The sequence below is a fragment of the Vanessa cardui genome, chromosome 8, assembly GCF_905220365.1.
Source record: "Vanessa cardui chromosome 8, ilVanCard2.1, whole genome shotgun sequence".
In the NCBI taxonomy this organism is placed as follows: Eukaryota; Metazoa; Arthropoda; class Insecta; order Lepidoptera; family Nymphalidae; genus Vanessa; species Vanessa cardui.
In genome coordinates this window covers 5,732,542-5,752,236 of record NC_061130.1, presented here as the reverse complement: position 1 = coordinate 5,752,236, position 19,695 = coordinate 5,732,542, and the positions used below count along the sequence as shown (strand labels likewise).

Here is a 19,695-nt window from a genome sequence, read left to right as displayed (position 1 = left end):
ATATGTGATAATGGACGATACAGCTTGCAGAAACGAACAAATTCGTTGGAAATGACTTAATCAATAATTGATTAATTGAAAATGATATTTGCAATTGTTAATTGAAATGTTTGTCCGATATTATTTCTGAACGGTATTTCGACATGTTTTCATACAAAAATCTAGAATAAAAAGCCACTTCGATATATTTTGCTATTGTCAGTATTCTTTGTCAGCGCTGTGTAGAAATCGACAGTGAAATCGAAGTTCGTAATAACTTCGTAATTTATAAAATGCACTTTGCTTGTTTGCCTAGCCATCTAGTAACTCTCGTCTCTGAAATCTTTTATTTACCTCTGCGCGTCGACAGACATGAGATTTACAATTTCTCCGACCGTCGACTCTTTTCTTGCCGAGTTCGATATCCGAAGCGATTTCCTGTAGATGGCGCTCGTGAGCGCCGTCCTTATCCTCATGCCCACGAGGTACATTCTCGTGAAGTAATGTGCAAGTAGCATCGTCTGTGCAGTCGCACAGGCGACCAGACCCAACGCATACAGATAGCCCTTCCACACTGCTTCTTTGCTTTCGACGAATCCTATGAGAAGTCTAAAAACCGTACAAAAGGCCATTAAATACGACAAACAACGTGCTAATGTGTGTTAACTTTATCGTCTAAAAAATGACTTCTATCTCTCCTTACTTACGAGCTGGCGTTTTTATGTAACTTGCAACTTACATTTGTAAGAATATTAGTTCTAATAACCGGATTTCACTTGGACCTTGACCTCTATGATCACGAATTATAAAGTCACAATTAAGTAATACGAATTATGATTGATGTTAACCTTTAGATATTTAACTCATATGTGTTGTATAAAAAATGTTCAACGATATACATTTTCCCGTTTGATCATTTTCGAAATAATTCTTAGCATGACGCATCGTTTTATTTCTATAACACTACATTACATTTATAATTTCAACTGATATACCAAATTAAAGTCCTAACTATCATTACAATTTTTTTTTTTATGTTGGTCTTACTTGAGAAGCTGTGGCGACAGGAACATGAGTGTGTCGTTGATAAGTTTGAGAAGAGCTCCGAAGAGAAATTGACCTCCAAAGGCGAGGCACAGCGCGCCCAATATGGACGCCGGCTTCCGCTCCTTGTCGGGCTTGAAGTTCACGCTGGCCGATGTCTTGCTGTACGTTGCTTTGGGCCCGCTCGCGCTAAGATAAATTACTTAGTGAACACATATCACCAGGGCCGTATTTAGGGGAGGGCAACCGGGCCAACTGCCCTGGGGCCTCCACATTAGTGGGGGCCACAGTTTTCAGCAAGTTAACAAATACCGAGATATAGTCAAATTATAATAATGTTATTATTTAACATTTTAAAAGTTACCGATACAAGTAAATAAATCATAGCTTAAATATTGAAATAAAAAAAGTAATTAATTCATGATAATATAATTATTAGGTTTTTCAAGCTTTTGTTTGTCTAGGGTCCCCACTGCTTTGTGGCCCGGGGGCCTCCAGACCTTTAAATCCAGACGTTTAAATTATTTCAGAATATTTTGATCGTGAAAATATATAAGTTATACATACATTTCTTTCTTCTTCAATGTCCTCTCCCAAAACTTATCGAACCTTGGAACAACCTCCTTCGATGAATCGGGAGGATTCAAAGCCCAGAGGTCGCTCTCGGTCAAACTTCTACGGAACCCAGTGAGAGCTAGTGGATCGAACCAACTGAAGGTCAAACGGCTCGGGAAACCGGACGCACTTTCCGGGCATTGATTCTAAAATAAATGATTTCATACACATTTGCCCTCCATTGGTTAATAGATACGATATAAATTTATTTCAAATCGTTACCTTTTCAAATTTGTAAGGCGAATCCCTCGGCGGCAAGTCCGCGAAGCAATTTAGTATAAACATCACTATTATCAACGGGTAGTATATCATATAGCTAACAAAGTTATATTGTACATTCTCATCTTCGGTTAAATTATAATGCAACAATACTTCAGATCTAAGCTGAGGTAGCCCCGCTAAAACTAAAAGAAACCAGAAGAAAAACAGCACCCCCGAGGCTCTCATACCATATTTTCTGTTGTAAAACAATAATGTTGCCGATAATATCTGCAAGATGATAATTCAGTGAGGCTTGTGTTACTTTTTAGTTACGTAAAATTTCATTATATTTGAATCAAATGTGTCAATTATATATCTAGAAAATGAAACCGACGAGTCTGACATCACGCGTACATATAAAGTATGACTAATCTCTATCCAAGTATTATTATTTTTTGTTATAAAAAAAAAAACTACAAACAGTTCTAAAGTTGTTGAATGAAGATAATTGTTCAAATATTGAAGAGAAAAAACAAAACAATTACGATTTTTCTAAATTATATTGACTTTGAAGAATGAAATTAAAAGCCAATCAATCAATTGATCTGTACTCAAATGTATAGAATTGTAGGTACTCGTAATCATCAGTTATTCTACCGTCAAACATATTATGTGTTCCGATTTAATGTATTGTTATCGATACAAAGGACATATTATAATCATAGACCAATGTTAGCAGTGCATTTCATAACGATTTCTAAGTACGATTATAAATAAAAGATTTTTAAAGGTTTTATTATTGGTTTTCAATCCTCGATTTCGTACAAAACGAAACGTATATCATATTAACAGTAAAATGCATACATTTTATATTTTTCATTTTTCATATTTTTACCTTTTTAAGAGCTACATAATTTACTATTTGGTTCAGGCGTTACATTTGTGAATATACCTTGCGTCGCGTACGGAATAATTTGTTTTTTAGTGCCAAGGTCGATATGCACCATTTAAATATATGCGTTCTCATTAATAAATAGAATATTATTAAAAAAATAAGGCTCATGTCAAACAAACATTGATAAATAAAGCATACTACTCAATACAAGATTATATTAAAGACAAAAAAGCGTGGACACGGTAAAATGGAAGTGTTCTTTACTACTCTTATACTAAATACTCTTTAAATAAAATAATGGAAAAGAGTAACTGTTAAGTTTCTTGCTGGTTCTACCATGTAGAATCAAGTTTCCGAACTAGCGCGGCGAAAATGACGATTCAAACATGCTTTTAAGAGTCTACATGACTAATTTTGATTTTTAATGAAAAAGCCTTACAAAACTCTTAGTATGCCTATCAAACCTACATACATACTTATTCAATATATAATTACACGTTTTATTGGCGTACAAACAAGATAAAATATTGCAACACGAGTAAGGCCCGTAAGGTGTAGTCAGGTATAAATTCAAGAATAAGTTAAACAAATTGAAATTAGTTATCATTGTAATGTCATACGAATTGCCTTAATAGTTAACAATATTCCGTCACTCGAGACCATTAAGATAAGTACCCCCAGCGCTAGTCGTCACGGGGTCATCATATGGACGAATTTGGTCGGATCGTAATGTGCTGTGTCATAAGATTTCAATCACCCTAAGCATTCATTATACCGGAACAAGAGAATTAGAAGCATCATCGCTTGGCTCACTTGAAGTGATGTTACGTAACCGACCCGGTCTTTACAAGGTCTTAAGCATCACCGAAAACCACAAATTATTTTGATGTAAACTTCATACAATAATATACAACTATATATATTTTTATAGAACGTAAAAAAATATACTTAACAAACAAGCGGTACACCTTGATTTTAAATAATTATGTGTTAAAAGATCCGCTTCGGACTGATTCCATAAACTAAACTATATTCAAATCGATTCTATAAAATTGTTTTTCGTTTATGCATAAATTATTGTTTTGTAACATCATCAGCAAGCTTAATATCGACGGATATAAATTTTGTTATTTGTGTTAAAACTTCATAAGTAAGTGAAAGCCTGTAAATGTCCCACTGCTGGGCTTAGGGATCCTCCCCTTTGAGAAGGAAAACTTTATTACAAGTTTAACAATAATTATTACAGAAAATCATTTAAACACGTAGCTGGTCACGATGACGTAACTGTAGAATACGAAAGCTCAATGTTAAATAAACATATTCTAATTACTCTCTGCCCGCCCCGACCGCTTAAGCTTAAAATAATGATTTTATTCCCACATATCTTTTAAACAACGCATTAAAATACTATTTTACTTATATACAACCTGAAAATGTGAAGTTATATGTACGTTCCATAATAATTGAGTAAGTAATATTTGCGCGAAACCAGGAAAAACATACAAAACTTTTGTATATTAGCTACCGTTATGACTAAATGCAACTGAAATTGAGATGACATTATTATATTCATTATACAAACCGCTTAAATAGTTGTTTGTTTTGATGAGCATTAATATTACGTGTCAAGTAATTAAACTCGTATTATCATTGTGTTTTTTATCTACCCTTCTATAATTTTAGCAGCATTCCGATCATCAAAGCAACGAGACCAACAATTTTCTCACACCTATTAAATATGTACACGCTGTCTCAAACGTAATCATACAGCATGTGAGTTATAAAACTATAAATTGTTGTAACATTTTATTCAATATTCGGATAAGTTATTTTTACGTGAATAAAGAGAAATTTTTATTCACGTAAAGCGTACAAAACTAAGTTCTTTAAAATATTACTATAACGCACGACTATAACACGCCAAGTACATGTTACGTAAATTATTTATAAACAATTCTTATCATAGAACTATCTTAAATTAGATGTTACAATTACTTCTCATTTTATTAAAATATAACATTTACTATAAGAGAATAGTAGCAAAAAAATAGGTCAAGAAACAACAGATCCACTGAAAAACCAATTACCTAATATTACCAATACAATTTATTTATTGACTCTTGTCTATTGAATTCAATTGAATAATGTTATTATTGTTACTGATAATAATTAATAAAATACAACGTAACACAATAAAATAAAGACAATAAAAGTGAAATGAAGGTAGATGAAGAAAGATAGATGAGAATACTCCAATCGGCGGTATTTTAACCATGACAACGATAGACGCAACATTAACGCGCAACAAAAATCGAAATTTCGAGACCTGACTAGTAAAATTAAATCAGATAAAGTAAACAAATTAAAGTAATTTTATTGTTCTATGAAATTCCACTATGCATTTCATAATTTATAAACATAAATTTTAATAGCACAGTATCTAAGCCATTAGATTAGATCATTACAATCAATGTAAAAAGCTATTCTAAGTAAAATACATTAAATATTATGTTTAATTATGGTAACTAACTCAAGTGTTGAATATTTGTAAATTATTATTTTTTGGTATTAGCACTTAAACTGTTATCCAGAATGAAATTAGTCCAGGACCTTTTTCAGAGAACACTGGAACTATATATAAATAAAAAAAATGTTCTATCACTGTTAATCTACAAACTATAATTTAGAAATACAATTAAAAAAACAACATTTATTTTAAGCATTTACTGTACATACCATAAATGATATTTATGAAAATATTGTAACCAAAAACTTTAAAATGATATGGTTGAGATGCTATGATTAAATAGCTTATAATTATTCATTTGAAATCTAATATGTAATACATGATAGGATTACCGTTTTAAGAAAAAAAATACAGATGTAGTCTGAAATTAGGTCAAACTATAATTGTGATATGTGTTTAATATTCTCACATGTTAAATTTGAAAGTGAATATAAGTAGCTTTTTGCAATCCTATTTCTTAATTAAATGACCCTAATTTGTAATAAGCAGCACTGCATAACAAATTAGTAATATTTTATTTTATTATTTTAACATTTTTTTGTTTGGGAAAAGACTTTGTATTAGCTGCTACTCATGGATGAATACAAATACCATTGAAATTGTTGTTAACACAATTTACATCAATGCACTGCCATCGGTTTCAAGTTATATCAGTTGCATATATAATAAGTGTTGACTTTTAGCTCTGAACATAATGGTTGGTAGAATAACTGATGAATTTAATACCCTATTTTGACAAGTTGTCAACTAAACTTTAAAAGTCAATTTCTAGTGGATATAAGTGGTCAAGTGTTACAGTATTGCATTATAAATAAATATATATTAATTTAAAACATTTTGTAATTTAAATATGTAATACTATGACATAATTAAGCGCAGCTACTACCAAATTGCATGAAATTTCAATTCAAAACAATATGCTATAAGATGAATGTTAATAGTAAACATAAGTAATAATTAATATTATACTTACAAATGTTAAAATCTTCACTACTGGGCTGTAATAGTCTGCATTAAATACATACTCCTCTTCTTTTGATGACTTATGGACAGTAACACCCAAATCCACAAATTTTAACACTATTAGAAGGCATGTTATCACTAGTTTGGTTATATTTAAAAGGTTCCATGGTATATTTCGCTCTTTACTATTAAAAATGTAATAGGCATCCAGTAGAGCTGCTACCCACAGGAAAAGGCATGGTATCCATACTAATACAGTTTTTTCAAAACATGGTGTGAACTCGGGATTCTCAGTATACCATGTTAAATTACTGTCCTAAAATTTTATTACAACATTAATTTCTACAAATATATTTATTTATTTTAATCCTACTCATTGCCAAAGCAAGAATCACCTTATAATTTAAATCACTTATAAAAACATTTTCTTTTGTCCTTAATAATTTTTAATCACTAAATTTGACTAACTGGTGGAAAAGGAAGTGAAGCAATCTTTAGTTATGGACTATACCTAATTTTTTTTTTCTAATTATAGTCACACTGACTTTGATAAATATAACTCTACTTAGATTATCTACTAGCTAAAGAATTTACTACGAAAAAATTTAATGTAGAATTATTTAAGAACTTGTTATTTAAAAAAACAAAAAAGTAGGTACTTCAAATATTTTAAGGTGAAAATACAAAAAACTGGTTATATCCTTGACCACAATACTTTATTAGACATAAAATGTCTGGGGTCATGTCATTTATTATACATAAAATGAAAAATTGTAAAAAAGCGATATGAATAATAATTTAAAATAATTTAGTAATGACTAAACTTTAGGAACAGAACTTTTTTGGATATTTAATATTATATACTAAAAATATAATTATTATTAAATGAACGAGAAATGATAAATTTGCTATTTTTATCCTATTTTTATTATTACGAAAAATATTATTTTAATGTATTTAGTAAATAATACAATTATATTGTTTGTGAAACTTTTTGAGCCTTTGTCAGATATTGTTAAATTTTGATGGTAGCTATGCCAGGGTCAAAGACCTACTTAGTACTTACCCAAAATTTTGATCCACAGAAATCGTCGAGTGTGGAATTATAAGACATCATAAAAAATTAGGTACACAATTTAGGCTTGCCATGCAACGTGTAACGTTTTTCACCGTGTTTGTAATTAAAAAGCCCTTAGCAACAATTTTCGATCACTTCTCTTAAAATATTACCATTCGCTATTTATTATAATTACACAATTGTTTTGTAATTGAACCGATTGTATGAACACTTATTCACAATATATCTGTTAACAAAAACAATTTATTATAAATTTATAATTAAAACTATGTCCAACGGCAACGTTGCATTGAATTTCCAAAGAAATATTGCTTCTAACCATAAACACGTTGACTTAACTCTCTCCATCAAATGATCAAAGTACTCAACTACTCGCAGTTTCACAGTCACAATTCACGAAATCACGATTTCGAATTCCGAATCACAGATTACTGTTTCCAATGTTGCCAAGTAAAAAAAAGCAGAAAGTCAACTGTTTTGACGTTTTAGCGTCAAAAATGTTTTGATATAATATGTAGCTTTTATATTTGAAATAAAGATTAAATTGCGTGTTTTCGTAATAAATTTACATTAAAAATTATATTGGTCTTACTCTACTCTATACTAAACTTTAGTATGCCTGCGAAAGTCCTTAAAATAATCCCAAATCGATTAAGTTTGTCTAAAACCAGCATTTAATGTAATTCAATGACAGCTTAAGTACAGAATAGTTTTAAATATCTGGGAAAATCAGAAATGAAACCAAGTGTAATTTAGCTTTGATATCATTTATTTTTGTATTCATATATAAAATGAAGTGAATGTATAATTTTCTCATATAACAATACTATTGTATATATATATTAATTAAAAATAGTAGAGATAGATAATGATCAATCTCTACAATTTTTTGTTAGAATTTTTGTAAAATATTTACATTTTGCTGCATTTAAAGAAGTTATTAGCTGTTTTTTTTTGATGGTATGGAAAAGTTATTGTGGCTGGTAACTGTGGTTTTATTTTTATATATATAATATACTTTTATAAATATATAATATGTACAAATTGACAATAATATTATCTGTGGATACTGGAGTAATTTGGATCTCCGCCCCCTTCGGTCCACTTCCGATTTCAGTGATGCCTTTTTGGGGATTTTCCCCTCAACAAGGGGAAATAAAGATATACAGAGAAATAAAATGTTTACTTATTAAGTGGAAAAACTTCGAAAAGAAAAGTGTGAAAGCTAAAAATATTGTGACAAGAAAATAGCGAATCAACGAAAATAAAACCTTAAAAAAAAAGCGATAAAAAATGGATGTTTAGTTACATTTTTATGATTATTATTAAATCAGAAATTATTATATGTAAATGTGTAAAACAGACCCATATCATAGAATAGCTATTTTTTAATACTCGTATGTATTTTTAAATTTTATTTGAACTCAATCGACAACTTATTCGACATTAAGGTGAATCGAAAGTTTTTCGATTGGAGATAATTCTGTATGAGGTGGCATCACTGCCCGACAGCCCGAGTCCCGACGCTGGCATTAATGACCGTAATGGCGAATGGCAAATTAAGTAAATAATTTTTAGTTCCAATTTGATTGAAGTAGATTATATGGTTTAAAAGTTATTGATATGATTTACTTATTTTCAATTATACGTGAAATTGAAACATTTCTTGTTATTTAAGACAAATTCAAATTAATATTAAGACAAATTTGTATGTTGTTATAATTTTACTAACATGGCTGAGTATTTGGCGGCTATATTTGGTACCGAAAAAGACAAGTAAGTAGTTGTATTACTAAATTACAGAAGAAAATTCAATCCTTTTAAGATTTAATCAATTAAAGATATTGATTTAATAGTTTTTCGGCACCTAGCTTCCATTGTTGTCTTTAAGGTTATGTTGTTTTTAGTAAAGCTTTTGTGAACACTACAATACGTTAATACTTATGTTTAAATTAATATTGATATAATATTTTTTGTTAACAGAGTCAATTGCTCCTTTTACTTTAAAATTGGAGCTTGTCGACATGGAGATCGGTGTTCAAGAATTCACAATAAACCCACTTTCTCTCAAACTGTTTTGTTACAAAATTTGTATGTGAATCCTCAGAATTCTGCTAAATCTGCGGATGGTAGTCATTGTAAGTATCCTCGCTAAGTTGATTTCAGTTGCCTTACACACATTGACAACAAATTAAGTCTTTAACTTTTAACCACTAATGTGAATTTTAGAAAATTTTTGAAAGTCAAATGTGTTGTGACTATTTTGAATTTTATTATGGAAGATCATGCTATGTGTTTGCCTAAATAATTAATCAATTTTAGTGGTTGTGGCAAATGTGTCCGATGAAGAGATGCAAGAGCATTATGACAATTTCTTTGAAGATGTATTTGTGGAGTGTGAAGATAAATATGGTGAAATAGAAGAAATGAATGTTTGTGATAATCTTGGAGATCACCTAGTCGGAAATGTTTACATTAAGGTAAATTGATATTACCAAGTTATTTATCAATATGGAAGAAACATTACATTTTATTTACTTTATTTGAATTCAATTCTTGTAAATGTTAAACCGTAATAAAATATGTATTGTTTTAAATTTTGCTCATAATTTGTGGTGATGTCAATCATCTATTTGGTATGTAAGTAATAAACAGACCTACACTACTTACCAATAGTGATATGTAAAAATAGGCTTGGTATAAAGTTTATTATTAAATAATTTCAGTTCCGTCGAGAAGAAGATGCAGAGAAGGCTGTTAATGATCTTAACAACCGTTGGTTCGGTGGTCGGCCTGTATATGCAGAGCTATCACCTGTGACAGATTTCCGTGAAGCATGCTGCCGTCAGTATGAGATGGGAGAGTGCACACGAAGTGGTTTTTGCAACTTTATGCACCTTAAACCTATTTCGAGGGAGCTTCGGAGGTGAGTCTAGAAATTTATTACATTGATTTAGTAAAAGATTATTTAATTTTGATAACTTGTTAGATTGATGATAATTGGTCTCTTTAAAATTGCCGCTTGATAGATTGAGATTTGTACTACTGAATTAGCAGCAACTTTTGATGTTTGTGTCAAAACAATATTAGTTCATTTCTGTCAAATTGGCAAGATAAGAAAGCTTACTAAATAAGTACCCTATGAACTCTATGACTACTAAGAATAGGGTATTTTCCGTTGTGAAAAATAAATTATGAAAGTTCATAAAACTTAACGATTATATAGAAATATACTTAAAAATTCTGATTTTGAGTCATAAAGGTACATTATTACTTTATTGTACTAAATTTAAAAATCGTAATTTTTAATCTACATATCAAGTGAACTAAAACACTAGCCGCCATGGTGTGACTTAAGAGCAGAAATACGGTCAATTCAGTATTAAGCTATTAACAGCTAAACTATATTCAACTTTAACTTATTTAGGAATTACGGAACGGATTTAGTTTTGGATGCTAATCCACGTAGAATGATTGTATTTGTGATGCTTCGATTGTTTGAAATAAATAATATAAAAGATATAATATTTTTTCTAAAAAATAACACTGACTTCAAAGTGATTACTAAAAAGTATTAAAATAATTTGATTTAAACATGTATTATTGAAAAAATATTTTATTTTACTCATTAAGTGTTATTTTCTCAAAAAAGAAATTAAAAGTCCTTATGTAACAAATGGTTATTTGTTGATTTTTACAATAAGCTCTAAAACTATTTCAATAAAACTTATATGGGAGTAACACTTCTGGAGCATGATATACCAAACAATGACAAACTAGGAAGAGGAGAATAAATTCATATATTAATGTTGAAAGAACTATTTTCTAACTCCTAGTAATTGAGGACTTACACCTTCCGCCATCAGCTCAGCAGTATAACATTATGATTGCAAGAAGCAAATGCCAACATAACTTCAGAAAATGTGTAAAACACGGTACATGTGCCTATAAAATTTGAGGGTTTCCCTCGATTTCTTCAGGATCACATCATCAGACTCTGATATCCTCATCATGGTACCTTTCCAGGAGGATCTTCTTTCTAACTAAAAATAATCATCAAAATTGACGGTTCATAGTTGACGAAGTAATCAGCGAACAAACATTAAAAAATATATATATACGCTATACGCGTCGAATTGAGAACATTTATTTTTTTGAAGTCGCTTAAAAAAAAACATTAATTTATTTCATAAAAACGGTTATTTCATAGATAAAGACCTGGTGAATGGAATATCTTATCGAATATTTAACTTCTGGAAGGAAAATGTAATATGAGTATACATGTTTTTTCAGATACCTGTACGCGCGACGTAAAGGCGGGCGCCGCTCTCGCAGTCGTTCGCGCGACCGTCGCCGCCGTTCGCGCTCGCGTGAGCGTCGCCGTGAGCCACCTCGCAATTCGCGCTCCGGCCGATACTAACCCAATATATCTCATAACCTGTGCGCTTTTCCTATCATAGCTATTTAGATATTTAGATGTATACCGATAATGCTATTGTAATGTCATTTACGGCATTGTACTGATGTATCTAAATGTTTATATTATAAAGGTAATTCTAAAAGTTATGTCCAATGGGTTAAAGCGCACAACTAATACGATTTGTATTCAGTGTTTACGCATTGGTGAAATTCTTTACAATTTTTTTGATTTATAAACATTTAAAATTTAAAATGTTTCAAATAAAATCCTTTGTAAGCTGAAAATATTGTTCTTCCGTTACCGATGTTCATGTTGGTTGATGTATATGTGTACTGCAAGGCAAAAACCAAGAACTATGAGGCAACTTTGGTTCACTTTAAAGGATCCTTAGTTTCATAAATTTAGGGAAATAATAGTTGTGTATGTGTTTGTATAACAGTTTTATTTACTTGTTACACTTTTTCAAAACATAATAACCTAAAAGTCATAGAAGTAAATTATTCACAAATTATCTTGCGGTATTGCAGTACATATTATAAGATCATACAATCTATCAGCTATGAAAACAACTACATTGTATTACGTTCATTATAAGTATATTCCACTAAAGGGTATTTTTTTTTATTCAAGAATAATGTAAGATAAAAAAATATTTGTTAATATATCAATAAAAATGGATGACGTTTTTCATATTGCCAATTGAATTATTATTACATTGCAAACATTTTCTTAGATTTAAAAGCAAATTCAAAGCAATGCAGTTTCTTCGAAAATATTTTCCCATAAATTCATATTCTCTGCATCAATATCCGAAATACATTTTAGTGTTTTGTCTATGATGAGGCCCTGTCGATCCTTATCCGAAAACTGTTTCCACTCAACGCCAACGTTTTTTGATGTTGGATTTCTAGAACAAAATAAAAAACATATTATGATTCTGTGACTCAGTGTACATAACAAAAGTACTCGTACCGGATACGTACCCTGATAAAGCAAAGTTGTACCATAATTGGACGAAGTTTTCTACAACATGTTTCGATTCTTTTGTCAATGGAATATCAAAACAGGTAATGTGAAAGAGATATGGGAGGTCGTCTGCGTGACAAACTCCAGGTATAAATTCCATTTTATATGCTTTTTTAGTGAAATTTCGCTCCGTTTCAACCGTCATTTTATATAAGTACACGGGCATGGAGGTGAAAAATTTGTAATAACGTGCGAATCTAGTAACATTGTACGCGAACAGCTTATCTGTTTCCAAATTAACTACCTCTTTTATCATGTCTGCATTTAGTTGTTTGCCTTTAAAATAAAAGTTGCGAATTTTTTCATCAGCGTCCTTTAATTTTTCTGCGTCGAATTTTAGTTTTAGTTCCCTCGGTACCACAGCGCCTAAAGTTGTTAAAAAATCTAAAGTTGCAGGAAAACTTTTTCCTAACTCAATTCCTTCTCCCGAGGTATACCCAACAATTAAAGGTACTTTTGCGAAACATCCTCTTTTAACAAGATCAATTGGAGATTCAGTGATAAATTTTTCAACTTTCAGATCAGATTTTTCTAAAACAGGCGCGAAAAGTATGCTGTCCGTGATATCTCTGTGATTAGTTTCGATTAAGGGCAATTTAATATTCACTAACGAGGACACTGGGACATTTCTTAAGAATTCCAATAACTCTGTCGTGTCTTCGGTATCTTTACCTAACAATTTTCCTAGTTGAAACGCTCGCTGAAGGCCGTATATACTGTAGGCCCAGTCATTAATACAAACGCCGCTTTGACATATGGCTTTGTTGAACAATCCAGCGCTCATTTTAGAAATTAAATGAAATGAAACCGATGCAGCGCCAGCACTGCAGCCGAAGATCGTAATGTTATTTGTATCACCTCCAAACGCACTTATGTTATTTTTGACCCATCGCAGCGCAGCTACTTGATCTTTTAAACCTGCGTTACCAGGTACCTCTTCATTATCAAGACATAAAAATCCAAGGACTTCCAATCGGTAATTAAATGTTACCAAGATAACGTCATGCTTCATAAAAAAATCAGGACCATAGAAATCAGAGTTTCCAGACCCCGTGTAATAAGCTCCTCCGTGAATCCATACCATCACGGGCATGGGAGAAGTGGGTCGGACTGATTTAGAATATACATTAAGGTACAGACAATCTTCGCTGCCAGTTTCGATACTTTGCAAACGCTCGTTAAATTGGGGGCACACCGGTCCATGCTCTGATGCGTCCCGAATACCTTTCCATGACTCTGGGGGTTGCGGAGCCTGTTACATGATAAAAATATTTACGGATTATATAAAAAGAAAACTTCAAATAAAGCGTGGAGAACTATTGCTGTTTTGTAAGTTTGATGCTACGAGAACAGGTACGTAAGGTCTATATATGTACTTGTTAAACATTAATAAACAATAACATCGTCAAAACATGCTCTTATTTATAATAATATTTATCAATATGAAGATTAAAAATAGGTAAAATTTGTTTGTTTGTATGTTGAGACTAATATATCGCCGTATTTAATTATAATCAATTCATGGCACTTGATGTTACTTGCAGAATGCTACATTGTCTCCGGGTTAGTTAAATATATTTTTATAATTATCTTTTTCATTAATAAACTATTGGGTTAGCCGGGCGTGTCCACGAAGGCGTCCTTTTACTAAAAGGCGAATATAATAGCGATGTTCAAGTACAATATCAAATATTAAATTTTGGAAATATTAATTATTGCTATAGTTAGATTACTAATTATTACTTAAATTAGAACTTATGAACTAACTAACTAACTTGCTATGTAATTTAAATGCTGCAATTATGTAAGGGGACAAAGCGTAAAATATTTAAAAATCCCCGCATCGATTAAAGTAGGTACTAAGTCAATTAAGTGGGGTCATAATGGTAGCGGTTTTTTAAATATACCTAGTATGGTATTATATATGCATTTTGTATTAGATAACATCTTGAATAGGTCACATCCGAGGTTGGGTTGTACAGCTAGCTTAAAAACAAATTAGAGATGTGTCTCCAATCCATAAATGATAAAACAACTATCGAATGTTGATGTTTTGTTATGTATACTGGCATACCTTGAATCTTAATGGTCCGAGCGGCGGTTTTGCATATGGAATGCCTTTAAACGCATAGTATGTGCCATTTTTACTGTCACACAGAACTCCTTTAATTTTTCCTTGTTCAATTGTTGTTACTGCCATTTTTAGAATTATTCTGTAACATTTAATGTTTTAAGCAATTATATCACCAGTAACCATAATTTGGTCTGTTGCCAAACAAACCATTTTGATAACCTTGCAAGTTTTATACGTTGACAATATATGTATCTATGTCGTAACCGATCAAATAATCTTTATATTTCCATATATTTAACATATAATACCAGTTTCTTATCATTTAGCGTGAGCAGAATACTGTATGAGTTTATGTTTATACCTATGTATTTTTCTTATAAATAATTTAGTGTATAGGCAGTTTTATTTTGCAGAATTTTACTTGTAATGGAAACATTAAAAAAGTTACACGATATAATCGTGTAATTAAATAAATTAATAATATTGTTTCTATTAATTATATTTTTAATATACTTTCAACCTATTATAATGCTAACATTTAGGTATGTAATTTAGAACATTATAGGGATACAATAAGTGCCGTCTCAATTAGTGTATGCGGTGCGTCGTGCGAACAAAATATTGTAAGGCAGAACACTCATCGGGTGAGAAGAGGTCGTTAATTATGTAGTTCAATAGAAAAATCGATTATCTATACAAACTAATGTACTATACATGCGTGGAACAGGATTTGATAAATTTACGGCCTAAGGTCTACCTCTCTCGACAATGATTTTGCTAGTGCTAGTTCGCTAACATACGAGTTGTTAACATTCTGATTTCTTGGTGGTAGGGCTTTGTGCAAGCCCGTCTGGGTAGGTACCACCTACTCATCATTTATTCTACCGCCAAATAACAGTACTCAGTATTGTTGTGATCCGGTTTGAAGGGTGAGTGAACCAGTGTAAATACAGGCATGAGGGACATAACATCGTAGTTCCTAAGGCTGGTGGTACATTGATAATGTAAGGAATAGTTAATATTTCTTACAGCGTCATTGTCTATGGGTGATGGCGACCACTTACCATCAGCCACCTGATGTATACCACCTGATGATATACCATATGCTCGTCCGCCAACCTATACCATAAAAAAAACTATATATTAGATGGAGCAATTCTTAATCAGCTCTTTCGACAAACATTACTTGGGCAGGCTGTATTTTAGACTGCTAGAAGCCACAAGCAAAGTAGAAGCATATTACAGCACTGATTAGCTTAATCGTTAATTAAGCAAATTTCTAAAATGTTTACAAAAATATTGCTGTGTCATATATGTATATATAATCTAATGATAATTAACAGCAGTAATTGGCGCTAAGTTTGGCTCGCTTTATTTTTACTGGCGTGTTGTATAAATGTATGTAGGCAGTTAATAACGAAAATGTAATAATAAAACCTGTGTAAAATTGTTGTTTTTCTTCTTTATCGTATATTATGACAAGACTATGTAAATTATCTAGTAAATTGTTAGCAATTGCGATCTTAATAATAGGGTATGATTACACTTAGGGAAATAAATAAGATTAGTTGTTACGTTGAGGGATAGATTATGGTTAAGCCATGATTATATTCTTGTCAGCACTCTGCAGTTTTTAAACGCTGTTCCAAGTTTTAAACAGCATTGTTATCAGAATAAGAGAATATATAAGCTCCATCAGTCTTCAAATTGACGAGACTTTTCCTGTAAACGAGCAATAAAAGACTGGAGGACTGAAGGTACTTCCTTTTCTGACACCATTTCCTCAGTTGCAGGCTTCACCTATTTTAATTGCGTGCGTACGTTCACGGGGGCATGCCCTTTACTGTAATACTGTTTAGAAGGGCGGGCACAGAGTCAACATTTTTTTTTAGGTTCAATAAATACTGCTGACTTAGCAGTGTCAAATGTTTCGGTTACAATGAAATCGAGCGCCAACATAGCGTCTTCTGTGAACCCAGACTAGAAATATTCTGAGATGGCAAAATAATGTTTAATTTTATTAAGTATGTAATTAGTCAATCGCTTATTGAATATTTTTTATTTAATTTTGAACAGGTTTTTAGTATTTTTTTTATATATAAATGATATGAATTGTCTTAACAAACTCGAAATGGTTGGTATTTTATGACAATGACACTCCATGGACGGTGAGCTTCAATGGGGCCCTCATATTAATAGATTTGCGAGACGACTCCGCAGTATTCGGGGTAAACAAAATAAAACGAAACCGTGTAAGACAGGGCTCGCTTAAAATACATTTAGTTATTTCCACAGAATAATATCCAATAGTGTTATACCCTGGTATCATCCCCCTTACCTATATCAATAATAAGATTTCATCATGCAGAAGAGAGCTATTTCCGCATACAAACTGGGGTTTAAAGATTCATTAACCATATCAAAAATGGCGGTCGCTTCTTATCAATTAATATTAGTTACAGAGGTTCCTAAAACGTTTAATTTTTAAATATAAATAAATACTGGACGACACCACATACATACATTACCCTGATCCCAATGTAAGTAGCTAAAGCACTTGTGTTATGGAAAATCAGAAGTAACGACGGTACCATTTTTTTTATTTAGTAATTGCTAGATAAGACATAACTATCTACATAAATATTATAAACACAAAGCAAGAATATATAGCATATATATACTATAAGTTGTGATGTGTAATTATATACCTAATGGATTAATAATATTACCAACTTATCAAACGAAAAATTAGTAATAAAATAGGAAAGTTAGCGACATGGAAACTTAAGCGACTTTTTTCGTTTATGATAAAATTATGATACCTTGGGAAAGAAACGTTCGCCTTCTAATCATTGCGAATATGATTATCATTATTATACAGCATAATTATCAATATAAAAACAATAAATGTAATCCAGCTGAAATTTTCTCGTAGAATATTTTTGATTATTTTTTATATGATATTATTTTCCGACGGAGTATATTTTTTACAATAATTAAGCAAGTGCCTATATATTGAGAAGAATTTGTCATTGATAATAATGTATTCGCTGACTTGAACAATAAGTATTAAAGTAGAAATAGATTTAGCTGAGCGAGCTTACCATGTTTATTTATTTTTTGCAAAGCGATGCAAATTTCTTATTTATAATATATATTTATACTAATATAGATATATGTGTTAAATTTAGAAAAATTGAAATCTGTCGCGAGTTTGCGTTGTTGTTTACTTAGTAGAACTCCTTACTAGGTACCGTTAATGTGCATAGATTTTAAATAAAAGATTTATTACCAAGAAAACATTTTATTGAGAATCCTAACCTATACCCCTAGCAATATTATATTACTATGCTAATACGTAATTTAAACCCAGGGTTAAGTGACTTCATATGACCATTCCAAAGACTATGCACATTTAAGGAGAATGCTAACATTTTACATATCCTACCTCAAGTTGCTACTGCGACTGTCTTAGCATAAAAATTCAATAACATTTTTAGCGATCCACTTGGGATTTAAAATACACTAGGCAGGCAGGCAGTCTTTTCACCTGGCGAATCCACCAACGAGGCAGGTACAAAAGTAGTAAAATTAAAAAATTGTTAAATATTAAATACGACAGAACAATTAGATTATATAAATATACTTACATGCAGTATAATTCTTAGTCGTTCTAATTTTTTTTCAGCCAGTTAACTACTAGAATGTTTATTTAAAATATAACTTGGAGAAATTAATATAGGCAGAACTCAGTGGCACTGGTCAGCTCCAGGATCCAGGGAGGATAGATTATAAAATTCAAAGGAACCACCGATTATAATATCATATTATTTCTACTCAAACTTGTATTGTATGACTGAATATATATAATAATAATCACAATCAGTGAAATAAATGAATTAATTACTTACTTAATTGATTATCACAATACTGAATTAGCTAAGACTGACTAAAATGATACTGAAACCATACAAAGGCGAGGTACGTTTTATCTTAGGAAGATAAATTATGTTATCTGCATTTTAGTGTGTCTATAAAATTAATTGTATTGTAACTAGTGATGGACTGATTATGAATTTTACCGAGTACGACTACTCGGTGAAAAAATATTAAGCTAAATATTGGGTCGATAAACGAATGTTTAGTAAACCAAACATTCATGGATATTCTGCCATCTCTAGTTGTAATTGCTTTAACGCCTTTTAATAAACTTTCGAAATATTTAGGCTCTAATAAACCTGGTTTAGATGAGTTAAGTCAATTTTAAAGTACCTATATGTTATGGATATGTTTTATTTCTTGACACCTATAATTTGACATATATATAGATTTTATCTTCGAAAACGGTAGTGATAGTTAATATGTTCCATACTTCTATAACTTTTGTCACTTACTTATAGATAGATACACATATTATATATAGGTACCTACAAAAAGATTTGTATGCAGCATTTCGACAAACAACCGCATTATAATTTATAACGAACACTCTGTTTATTTTAATCCGTATTATTTTCCACATAAATACGTGTTGTCGTTTTGCGTATCTTTCTATAATTTGATCATTTCGTGCTTGCATGATTTACCATTCCTAAATAGCATCGCAAACTATGAAGTTTATCCGCCGTGACGTACTTACAGCCTTGGCCAAAAGTATGGAGCACCCTATAAATGTTGCACGTGCATCATAAATACCGCATAAAACAAAGCCTTTTGTTTATACATTACCTGGGCGACATCTTCAAACGTCTTATGAACTATTGTTCATAAGACGTTTGAAGATGTCGCCCAGTAAAACTATTGTTTTACTTGGTAGCTTGTAATAAAACCCCTATTTTTATGTAATTTACGTTTTTTGGAATAATCACTTTAG

At 31.2% G+C, this 19,695-nt stretch overlaps 3 protein-coding genes across 8 annotated transcripts in view; 1 reads left to right on the top strand and 2 right to left on the bottom strand.

Annotated features, from left to right (window-relative positions):
• The window catches only part of LOC124531846 (multidrug resistance-associated protein 1), a 34,344-nt gene extending 26,587 nt beyond the window's left edge, over nucleotides 1-7,757 (bottom strand). For 2 of the 5 annotated variants that reach the window (XM_047106392.1, XM_047106395.1), the window contains exons 1-7: nucleotides 7,622-7,757; nucleotides 7,291-7,528; nucleotides 6,235-6,540; nucleotides 1,861-2,127; nucleotides 1,591-1,784; nucleotides 1,027-1,212; nucleotides 334-588 (exon numbers count right to left, since the gene is read on the bottom strand). In XM_047106392.1, coding sequence (XP_046962348.1) covers nucleotides 334-588; nucleotides 1,027-1,212; nucleotides 1,591-1,784; nucleotides 1,861-2,127; nucleotides 6,235-6,540; nucleotides 7,291-7,341 — 1,259 coding nt within the window. In that variant the 5' untranslated portion in view covers nucleotides 7,342-7,528; nucleotides 7,622-7,757. The other 3 variants (XM_047106391.1, XM_047106394.1, XM_047106393.1) reach the window with 2 other exon arrangements.
• A 1,038-nt stretch (nucleotides 7,758-8,795) lies between these two features.
• On the top strand, nucleotides 8,796-12,334 carry LOC124531816 (splicing factor U2af 38 kDa subunit). The gene is made up of 5 exons (XM_047106352.1): nucleotides 8,796-9,078; nucleotides 9,286-9,440; nucleotides 9,625-9,782; nucleotides 10,029-10,228; nucleotides 11,596-12,334. Exons 1-5 carry the CDS (start codon nucleotides 9,035-9,037, stop codon nucleotides 11,720-11,722), a joined length of 684 nt encoding a protein of 227 aa, XP_046962308.1. The 5' UTR covers nucleotides 8,796-9,034; the 3' UTR covers nucleotides 11,723-12,334.
• LOC124531815 (juvenile hormone esterase-like) lies at nucleotides 12,146-18,819 on the bottom strand. 2 transcript variants are annotated; one of them, XM_047106350.1, is made up of 4 exons: nucleotides 18,734-18,819; nucleotides 14,823-14,961; nucleotides 12,706-14,000; nucleotides 12,146-12,629 (listed from the first exon to the last, which is right to left on the bottom strand). In XM_047106350.1, exons 2-4 carry the CDS (start codon nucleotides 14,946-14,948, stop codon nucleotides 12,470-12,472), a joined length of 1,581 nt encoding a protein of 526 aa, XP_046962306.1. In that variant the 5' UTR covers nucleotides 14,949-14,961; nucleotides 18,734-18,819; the 3' UTR covers nucleotides 12,146-12,469. The 2 variants fall into 2 exon arrangements, with proteins under 2 accessions (XP_046962306.1, XP_046962307.1); XM_047106351.1 differs by lacking the exon at nucleotides 18,734-18,819 and adding an exon at nucleotides 18,473-18,566.
• Nucleotides 18,820-19,695: the final 876 nt, after the last annotated feature.

Coding starts and splice junctions, on each gene's coding strand:
- LOC124531816 (XM_047106352.1), top strand. CDS start 9,035: ATGGCTGAGTATTTGGCGGCTATATTTGGTACCGAAAAAGACAA. Junction 9,441..9,624: donor ATCTGCGGATGGTAGTCATT/GTAAGTATCCTC, acceptor AATCAATTTTAG/TGGTTGTGGCAAATGTGTCC. Junction 10,229..11,595: donor ATTTCGAGGGAGCTTCGGAG/GTGAGTCTAGAA, acceptor ATGTTTTTTCAG/ATACCTGTACGCGCGACGTA.
- LOC124531815 (XM_047106350.1), bottom strand. CDS start 14,948: ATGGCAGTAACAACAATTGAACAAGGAAAAATTAAAGGAGTTCTGTGT. Junction 14,001..14,822: donor TCGGACCATTAAGATTCAAG/GTATGCCAGTAT, acceptor ATCATGTAACAG/GCTCCGCAACCCCCAGAGTC. Junction 12,630..12,705: donor TACAACTTTGCTTTATCAGG/GTACGTATCCGG, acceptor ATTTTGTTCTAG/AAATCCAACATCAAAAAACG.